This window comes from Rhopalosiphum padi, chromosome 2, assembly GCF_020882245.1.
Source record: "Rhopalosiphum padi isolate XX-2018 chromosome 2, ASM2088224v1, whole genome shotgun sequence".
NCBI lineage: Eukaryota > Metazoa > Arthropoda > Insecta > Hemiptera > Aphididae > Rhopalosiphum > Rhopalosiphum padi.
Window position 1 is genome coordinate 74,238,905 of NC_083598.1, and position 11,137 is coordinate 74,250,041.

An 11,137-nucleotide genomic window follows, 5' to 3' on the forward strand; every position below is an offset into this window, starting at 1 on the left:
TGAGTGTCTCTATACATAATTTATTATATATAAGCAAGTATATTAACACATAATATGGCTGGTGTAATTATACGAATTATAGACATAACAGCTAGGTACTGATAAAATATTGTATACAATGTATAAATATAATATCATTTTATAATTTGTAACATTATAATTTATCATATTTTAATTATATAGCTGATAAATTGATAAAACTTTACATTTAATTTAAAATTTACATAAATATCTTATACACGTCCAACACAATTGTAATACGAAAAAGAAAATAATGACAATTAACATCTTATGCAGCCAGAACAACCTGAAAATTTTAAACAATAAATAAATCGATGTATTTATGTGTACAATTTAAATATAGCAAAATGTTATTCTTTTGTCATTTTGCACTTTTTAATAATTAATTGATACCCTACATAATTTAACCAAAAAGCGTTAATACGAGTATAAGCTTAAAAAGATTCATGCATTATTGATATTTAAACTATTAAATTAAACTATTTAGGACTATTTGATTTATAGTGAGTTAGAAATATTTTCCCAGGCATTATGAAAAAGATATCAAAAATATATTGTGCATATTTTTGCATATTTACTATCAATATTATCTGTGTGTAATAAATATATTATTTCTAAATCATCTAAAATCGAACACGTTTAAAAGAAGAAAAAATATTTTTCAATATTTCATTGATACCTATATTTTAAGAGAAGAGTGAAATTTAGAACCCTGTATATGGTACCGCACTACCGTGTATATAATGTATCAAAATGTGTAGGTATGATATAAGTGTAAAATATCAATGGTGTAGTAGCGATATAAAACAATATTATACAGAAATGATATCAAGTCATGTAAAAAAATATATTTTGAAACAATAAGTTAAAACTTTTTGAAATATAAACATTTCAAAATGAAATCAATCATCTGGTAATTTATAATATACTATAGGTATTAGTTAAGCGTTTGATTATAAAAATAATAATTTAAATAGAAAATTCATATAAAAAAGTGCTAAAATGTGTGTATATAATTTACTATTTGAGTATTACTAAGTAGTAAACAGTACCTGTACTTATAAATAATCGTCAATAGTTAACAACAAAACAAACATAATACATTTGTTGATAGGCGTTTGGAGCTTTTGAACGATTTTGTTCTAAATTTAATATTTAGAATTTAATACTCAGATACACCGTTGTTGAAACATATGGAATCTTAGTACATTTAGGTACCTATAACGATTTTATAAATGTCTGATTGATATATGATTTTTTTTTAAACAATTATTTGCAAGTATAAGTTATAATTTGATGAATGTATCTACGTATATTGGTGCCTACTATAACAACGAATATTTGTACTATAAACTAATGGATTTTTTTTTTTTAATCTGACTTATTTATTTATACAATAATATTTTGTTATATATATATGCAATTAAATGATAAGAATGTTGGTTTATTGCATTGTGAACGTAAAATACCATATCCAACCACCTCCCAGAATCCCAGATTACAGTTAAATGTTTATCATCTTATAATAATATACAAGGAATAAGGATAGGTACCAATATTCTTATATAATAATATAATAAGTAAAATATGTACTTTCGGTTTCTAGATTTCGCTTCGACCACGTTACTCAAGTCTTCGTGTAATATGTGTTTTCTAATCCCGTAATAATAGCTTGTTGTGTATTGTTTCCAGTTAAAATTTTCCATGCTGAACTCGAATTTATCGCGGTCTTCTTTACTTAGAGACGACAATAATTCGATGGTATTGCTGTTGTCAAATTTCCATTGTTTAGAAGTAAACATTTTAAGTAAATCTGTCATAGCTTCTGTCTTCGAATACATTTTCAGCATTCTGTATAAAAAAAAAAAAAAACATTTTTCAATTAGGTTTAATAATATTATAGATTTCCAAATTACTTATGCAATATATATAATACACGTTTGCAGTGTTTCTGTTAATATGGTTATTATTTTGTGAAATTGGCGTTAAATCAGGAATATCAATTAACAAAATTACACATAGCATAATATTCAATTTACTAAGTGTTCCAAAATGATTCATCTGATTTAAAAATAATCATATTGTTATATAATAGTTATATAATTTGAGTAATTAATAGTAAGAATATGGTTTAGGTTTTAGGTTGGTTGGTAATTAGTAATTACACTAGGTTTTTATTCAAATGTTCAACGAACCCCTTTTGTGTACGCGCCATGATGGCACACAATATCTAAATGATATTAATATTTCAGATTCTGAGCGGAGCGATAAGTGTTTTACAATTTTGTGTGTATTTTGTGTGTGGTTATACAGAATAATAAGTAATTGAAAAAGTAGTTAAGGGTGATTTCGAATAGCAAATTGGATTTATACTTGTTTTAGATAGTTTCAATTTTTTTAGTTGCTTTTTTTCGTAAATTTCGATAAACAAATTTTCAAAATGCTTTACAAGTCTCATGAGGAGTTGTTTATTTAAAAACTAAAAAATATCAAAAATACATATATAGTATTATAGTCATAGAACATTTTTATAAGCGATTAAAATTAAAATTTTGACGAAGTTCGTTTTGTTTCAAATGTTGTTGATAAAAAAAGTTTGAAAATTAATTACGATGTTAATTATTTTGTTATAATTTATTAAAAAAAAAACCATTCGTTTGATCCTTAAAATGTTTAATCATAGGTACCATGAATTTTATGTTAGCAATGTCGTTTTCAAAATAATATGTAGATTTATTTAGATTTTTATTCACACTGTTTTCGTTAAAATACTTTAAAGTGGTATTGAGTCATAACAGTAACTTATAAAGTTAATAACACTAAATATAATGAGATATCTAAAATAAAAAAAATAATAAAAATGAATAAATACTCATAATAATATATATTTTATAATAATTTTAGATTAATAATATATAATAAATTCAATGTTTTTGGCAAAAATTAATAATTAATAACCTTCTGTAACACTAATAGTAAGATAATTTATTTTTATACTTAGACTATTTCCGCTCAGAGTTCTTTTCATATAATATACAATATGATGTATTATATTGAATTATAAATTAACACATCCGTTATATCGATGTTTTCGATACCTACTGCATAGCAGAGTGACTCAATGGGCAATAAGGGGCAAGGGCCCACCGCCCACCCTTATTTTTAACCTAACTTAAACAGTTCAAAATATTTATTTATTACAGGTCCGGTATAATAAATCTTTTACTTGGGACTTTTTCCGGTTATGATTAAAAATAAGTCCATAAATGCTGCCGGTATTCGATGTAGAAAAAATTTCAATAATACTCCAATCCACACGTTTGTGTACAAAATATAAAATGTATACCACATTGATTTCAAAGGAGGAGACGCGTAGTAGTTATCGTGCAATCCTTCCATATATTCAGACCATTTCAACGGGCTATCAATACTTGAAACGTAATTATAGATTTTAGGTTGTTCGTTTATTTGATTACAGTCTTGATGTCTGAAAATGATCATTTTATTATGCTGAAATGCGTGTACAAAAAGTATGAAATAATATTGTTGTACATCATTATCATAGTTGTGCACTATGTACACGATGAGTTCACTCACTCCGATCGGGGCAAATGTGATTTTTCTACATCGACCCCTTAAAATCCGAGGTAAAATAATAATAATAATATATATATAAATGAATAATTAAAATGACAACAGTCATTGAATAATACATTTTGTTATTTTCTTATATTATAATATAGTTAATTTCGTTTATATTTATACAATAAATCAGTGGCGGCTCGTGGTGTTCGAAGTAGGTGGTGTGCAATTATTTCAAAAGTTAATTAAACAAAAAAAATAATCAGTTCAAAATATAAAAACGGTGGTTTACAAAATCGCTGGATGCGCTGCTGTGATATCTTTCACCGTGTGTGTGTTTATCGCGTTCGACCGCTTGACGAGTGTGCAGAAGGAGCTGCACACCAAAGTCACATATAATTGCCGATTCCCCCACTCGACAACCAAACGTATTTTACACGGCCGGGCGGTGTTCAGACTGAGCTGCACACCAATTGATGTTTATTTGTTACATAACTCAAATAAATTTTAGGAGTATAATAATAATAAATTGTTGATTTTGTTTTTAAAATTTAATTTTTTTATATATAATAAATACCTAAAGTTTAACAGATATTGTATTAAAACCAATAAATTAGTATACATTATTATTATACATTTTTACTATTATATCTATATTAATCTATGTGGTGTGCGCACACCTGCACACCTAGGCACGAGCCGCCGCTGCAATAAATACACAATACAAATATATTGGATCTAATTTTATCTAGAAATCATAAGTCATGATATTATTATTGCCATATTATATTATGTACCTTTTAACGGTATCCCACATAACACTGATCAGTGCATTGGCGGTATAATCCACTGGGATTATATCAGTTATTTTGTCCCTGGAAAGTTGTAGCGTTCTTAAAAACCCGACCATTACACCGGTAAGTATTCCTGTCGGTCCATTCAAATTGTTCAACCACCCTGGTTCAGGTTCGGAGTTCGTGCATCCGACTATATTATAATATTATACAAATTAGTAATGAGTAATAAATAACTAATAACTAACACATGATTAACAAGTGTATGGCGTGTGCATGGTGCAGTTTTAGTTATCATTCATATTTTATTAATATATATTTGAAATACGCGGTGGTGTAGAGATCTTCTATACTTGGTGAGTAGTATATTCCGTTATTATACGTTTACGTACAGTGCTACTTATTAGTTATTACTATAATATAGTTATAATATTTTAGTATTTTTACAAATAATTTCAACATCGTCTTTGTCATTATAGTGATTATGATTTGAATAGCAGTGATATATATTTTGTTTCATGGGTAATCATCAATGGAGTTTCATATAACACTAAAATATGTCTGTAATTATTAAAGTATGTGATGAAAATAATGATTTACGTATTACCTTTATTTGGTTTGATTAAATGTATTTTTATGATAAAAGATGAACCATTTATTATATATAATTTGTTTAATACTATTAACTATGATGAACACATTGGTGCGTTTAGAGTAAAGTTTTCTTCAAAATTAAGTCATATAAAAATTAATGAATTAGAAAATCTTTTTCCAGTTCACCATAAAAGTATTTCTAATGGAAAAATATTTATAAAAATGTTATTACAATCATAATTATACTTGTAATTATATATAATTATATAAAAAATGTTGTATCATATTAATATATTACACGCCCAGACATCCCGTATTATAAATGTATTATTTTTATTTTAAAGTTTAAACCTTATGCCTATTACCTACTTAAGAAGATGTCAGCGTAGTATTAGTTATCTCTCTCTAACCCACGCGCAATATAGCAAATTTTACGTTCACAAAAATGACTATAACCATATTAATTTCTCAAATTAGAGTGAAATGACCTATTATAGAATTTAAAGCTAAGAAAATTATCGAGGGCATCTCATAAGCGTTTTATTATGTTTTTATTTTAAAGCGAGTTATGAGTATTTTAAAATTGTATATTGTTTATACATCTTAAAAAACTCATAACTCGCTTCAATATAAAAATATAATAAAACGTTTATGAGATGCCCTCGATAATGTTTTTAGCTTTAAATTCTATAATAGGTTATTTCACTCTAATTTGAGAAATTAATATGGTTATAGTCATTTTTGTGAACGTAAAATTGTCTATGTTGCGCGTGGGTTAGAGAGAGATAACTATAATAGTATAATACTACGCTGGCATCCTCTTAATGTTTTTAAGTGAAACTATGTCATTTTAATATAGGTACTTATCTACACAATTTTCATGTATAAAATATATTTAAATTGATTATCAATAAAAAAATTTAAATGCGTATTAAAGCCGTATTTTTATATATATATTTTGTATCTCACTCGTTCTCAATCCTCCAATTGGTATGAAATTGATTTAAGTTCTGTATTATAATAATTAATATACATATAAAGGTAAAAAAATTAACTAATTTGAATGGGTATTACCTCATGGTAGTAATGGTTACTATAAATAATAGTAAATAGATATTATTAAAAAAAATATCAATTAGGAATGAGTACTACGATTTATAGTTGTAGTTATTTCAAATTGTAGTTCAGTCAACTGTTTTTAATAGTAAACTCTTATTTATTTCTAGTAATTGTCTCTAAATTTATAGTAAAGATAACTATAAGTTTTAGTTAACATAACTATGAGTCTTGGTTAACATAACTATAAATATTGTTTAAACAGACTAAATTAAAAAGTATTCAGCACAACAAAAATATAGTAAAAATTAGTGCGTATTTCAGTTCGAATAACTATAATAACTTTACTATAATATTTTAGTAAATCTGTCTAATCTTATAGCTATCCCTATAGCAACTATAAAATACAGTGAATCCTACTAATTTTATAGTACAAATAACTGTTTTGTTTTTTCATACACATTACACATGCATACTTATATACTATACAATTAATCACTAATCATTATACTGTGTATGATCAAAACAAAAAACTTACTAATCGATGGACGAAAAATAGAAATAGGCAAACGGTTTTCGTTTGTTGATATCAAATTCTCCGTGATCGCTTTTGTAAAAGAGTACGTGTTCGGCCACTTTCCTAAAATTCTGTTATTCGCGTGTATAAATTATATAGGACTGAAAAAATTATCCATCGACAAAGCCGTTACAATCTATTAAATATTTACTTAGATTCAGTACATTCGTCTACGCCCAACATATTTTCTAGCTCCATGGCCGTAATCGGAGTTGGATAGTATTGTTCTCTGATCTCAGTTCTAGGACAGTGCGAATAAGCGGTCGACACGTGTACGAAACCCTGCGAAATGCAATATGTGACATATAGTGTTCTTTAAATGTTACATTTTATACAATCATAATATATTTCTATTCGGACTGTTCGTAGTTTGTATAATAGATATTTTATATGAAACAAACGGGTTTTATACATACGATAGTAGGTAGGTACAGTATTGCAGTATATTATAGCCACATCGTATTTACGTCACAGTCGTGTAACCATATTATATACAACAAACAGACTTGTATTCATATACCTTAAGGTTTCTCATCTGTGACGCTAATGTCAATAGGTTGACGGTTCCTTGAATGTTTATTTTTGCCGCCGACTCTAGCGCTTCGTTGAATTTGATCGTAGCTGCACAATGAAAAACAAAATTCACATTTTCTATAATCCAGTTACGATCAGCTGTCGATAAACCCAAAGATTCTTCTGCTATGTTTCCATTAATGACTTTTATGTTGTTCATAAAATTAGGTTTTTCATTACGAAGTCGGTCGAAAAGCTATTAAAATTATAAAATAATATTATGTATTATAAAAATAATCTAACACCTCATAACTATATACATCAGTATTCTGAATACACAAGTTTGTACATTTTTTTTGAAAATCATTTATTTATATTAAATTATAATATTATTACAATATGTACCCATATTAAAATAAATTGCCATGTTTTATACCTAGAAGACTTTGAGCTTATATACATCACCATTAATAGTAGGAAACTGTAATAATTGATATGTGTTTAATTTTAATTCGATAATACTTTTTAGGATGTATTAATTATATTAAATAATAAGTAATATTTATATTTAATAATAAGTCAATAATTCTGAACTGTTGTGTGTGGTGTATGATAATTAATAACCTATAATTTTACCAAGAATATTTTATAATTTATTAAAGTGTTTTATTATTTAATTACATTTTTTATAAAAATTATAGTATAATGTTGAACAAATTTACACCAAAACCATGGTTATGCATAAATATTTTACGACTTAATTTTTCCGTAAGTTTTTTTTAGTTTTCAACTAATTATTCTTGCACATATATATGTATTAACATATTCCATTTTTAAAATAACATAAAAAGTTGTAACGAATAAATTATAAAATATTTAACAACAGATTAATTATGTCAATATATTATGTAATATACAAGAATGAATAACGGATTATTGGCTATTGCACTGTATTATGTTTATATTATGATATATTTATTCCATAAATATGAAAATATATATTTTAAAGCAGTACAAAAATAAATGTACAACGCTACAATAACGGCTTATTAATTTGTAAATATTAAACATGTACATCTGATTAACATTTGAATTACAAAGAAGTTTATTTCATTTCGCGACAATACTATATTATGTAATACTTAGATTTTCATAATATTAATTTTAGAAATGTACCTATTGTTCACAATGGAACATATAATAACTTATGTAAAACAACTCAAATAACATTATTATACTTTGTATTGTTAAATATCATATTGAATCGATTTTGATGAAACCATCATTCATTTTTTAATGCATTTTTTAATAACCTGCAGTTATCAAAATCCACACATTTAAAAAAAAAAATATTATTTATTAAATTCTTTTTTTTTAACTGAACATATTAAAACTATAATAACTATAAACAAGTGAGCTCAATTTAGAAGTTGAAATTTAATATTCTATAAACGCCTTTTGATATTATAAATTATAATTAATATAATATAATTATAATTATTATAGTATCATATTTATTGGAATAAACGTAATCAAAACACATATAGTAAAAACAAACTCGTTATTTCATATAATATGCAAATTATTTAATAACAAAAAAACGTTTACGTATACTTACAGATTCTCTGTAGATGTCTGCAACCCTCTGACTGGCATCAAATCCTTTTTTACTCCTCACCAGGATCGCGATATTTTTCACGGTACAAGACCTGAGTAATTTTTCAACGAGTATTTTTCCCAAAAATCCCGTACTCCCGGTAATTATGAACGTCCCATTTTTAAATGTTTCGGCTATACTACCGGCCGTTTCCATTGCGCTTATCGGTTTGAGCGGTGCACTATACGAATTACTAACAAAAAAAAAAAATGATTAGGTACGGATTATTATAGTACGGCTACGTTATATTGGAAACGACGATCTATAGTATTCTAGAATATATACCTGCAGCGAAGTCTCCTCCGTGGATTACCAACTCAATGGGCGTTATAGTGATAATATTTCTTTATACTTATATATCATATATGTGTGTACGCTATACGTACCTACTCATAGCCGGACATACTAAGGCGGATACAACAGTTGCGGTCCCTACTATGTTTCCGGGCGTTCATCAACAACTAAAAACCATAAAAAAAAAAAACCCATTTATTAATGATAATATCATAATGTGCGCACTCACCCTGAAAAATCAGTTTGGAAACTATAGCCGATGGATGTGTTGGTAAATATATAAATACCTACTATATATATATAAGTTGTTATGTTGTGATATAAACTTATGGTGTACCTACGTGATGACGAGGCGCTACTGTACGCACTTTTATTGTTAGCGTCTTACACTTTACCCGCACACTGTACTTTATTCATTGTAATTTTATATTGAACCACCTTTAACCTTGAGTGTTCATAATATATTATACTAAACGAATTTTAAGTATTTTTTAAGTGTTTATGTATATCATGTATATCTATAACTCGGTTCAAAATTTAAATATAAAAAGCGACACGATAGTATTGCATAGATAATTTTATTTTATTTAAGTTTGATAATATTTAAATTATAAGTACACGAAGAGTCGCCCCGTCAACACAATTTATTTAAAGATTACGTAGGTAGTCCTTTAATAAATAATTTGAAAATATTGGCAAATTAGTTTTCAGAATTTATAAATAAGTTTTCAGGCCGATATAAAAATAAATAAGATTGGCGAATAGGGTGGGAGATATAAAGTATGGACTTTACACATTGTAACAACATTCAACAAATTGATTTTCAATATTTGGATATTTGAAAATTATTTACGTTCGTTTTAAAATGGTAGACTTACCGCTCTACCAGTGGCGTATTAAGGATTTGTTTAAGAGAGGAGATATGACTAAAATTGTCGATACCAAACGTTCCAGGGTTTTATTAACTATATACTGATCATTTTTTTGTTTATGTTTTAGAGTTATCCTATAGCTACCTAGCTAGAGTAATATATTATTATTATTAATTTACTATTATGTTATATATATTTCCTAATAATTTAGGTATAATAACAATTATAGAGAATAATATTTTTGAGAGTAAACATATCGATTTGTCTAAATATTGTTTCAAAACATTTTAATTATACAATATTTTTTTTTTTTTTTTTTAATCGGATATAAAATCATATAATAAAAAAATTTAAAACCAATTTTACTCTAAGGTTACTTAAAAATAATTAAAAATGATTTTATGCGAATATGTTGCATGTAGATGAGATTGAAAACAATTATTGTGCTGACATTCTTTTATGTGAAATAAAAAATTTTAATTGGAGTACTAAAGCCTAAAGGTGTGTGTACGAATTTTTAATGGTTTTTATTTAATCATACATGTCTTTGAATTATTTTCCCCATTTTATCAATATAAAATACTTCATGAAAATCTACTATATTCCGATATTCGGTACCTATATTATAGTATTATGTCAGATAACATTAGAATCACCTACACGATATTTGTAAATAATTAAGAACTATTATAGTGCAATTTAAATTTGAAAAATAATCATTATTTTTGATAAGTACTTACATAACGTAATCAACGTTTATTATAAAATATATAATAAAATAGGTAATTAATTTTTTCTGGTTTGGATATAAGTTTTCTGGGATGTAAACAAAAAAAGATTATTGTGTAAAATGCCAATCACCATAAGATATAACTAATTGAAAAGTGGTTAAAAAAACAACTACATTATGTTGTACATTTCACTTTAGCGAAACTGCTGGAATTTCAAAATGATGCTTTAAGGAGCGTGTAAATTACTTTAACCTTCCAGCGGCCGTTACTTTTGGTAACTGAATAAGGACGCGCAAAGAAATCACATGATGTAATTTATACGTATTTGTTAAAAAATAATATTTAAACAAACGAAATCCAACTCAGAATCTTATACTAATATATAGTTATATTATTATATTAGACGCACGCATGATACATTTATGCACATAACGATAACATAATAT

The 11,137-nt window shown here is 26.2% G+C and overlaps 1 protein-coding gene across 1 annotated transcript; it reads right to left on the minus strand.

Moving 5' to 3' along the window:
* Positions 1 to 289: 289 nt before the first annotated feature.
* LOC132919068 (fatty acyl-CoA reductase wat-like) lies at positions 290 to 9,218 on the minus strand. Its single transcript, XM_060980418.1, has 9 exons — positions 9,080 to 9,218; positions 8,756 to 8,987; positions 7,145 to 7,393; positions 6,776 to 6,906; positions 6,586 to 6,695; positions 4,401 to 4,590; positions 3,248 to 3,508; positions 1,575 to 1,872; positions 290 to 307 (listed from the first exon to the last, which is right to left on the minus strand). Exons 2-9 carry the CDS (start codon positions 8,948 to 8,950, stop codon positions 290 to 292), a joined length of 1,452 nt encoding a protein of 483 aa, XP_060836401.1. The 5' UTR covers positions 8,951 to 8,987; positions 9,080 to 9,218.
* Between the last annotated feature and the right edge of the window lie 1,919 nt (positions 9,219 to 11,137).

Excerpts from the sequence above, each read along its gene's own strand:
- LOC132919068 (XM_060980418.1), bottom strand. The coding sequence starts at position 8,950 with ATGGAAACGGCCGGTAGTATAGCCGAAACATTTAAAAATGGGACGTTC. Across the intron at positions 3,509-4,400 it reads ATGTGGGATACCGTTAAAAG|ACATCAAGACTGTAATCAAA; the intron begins GTACATAATATA and ends GATCATTTTCAG. Across the intron at positions 1,873-3,247 it reads ATAACCGGAAAAAGTCCCAA|AATGCTGAAAATGTATTCGA; the intron begins GTAAAAGATTTA and ends TTTTTTATACAG.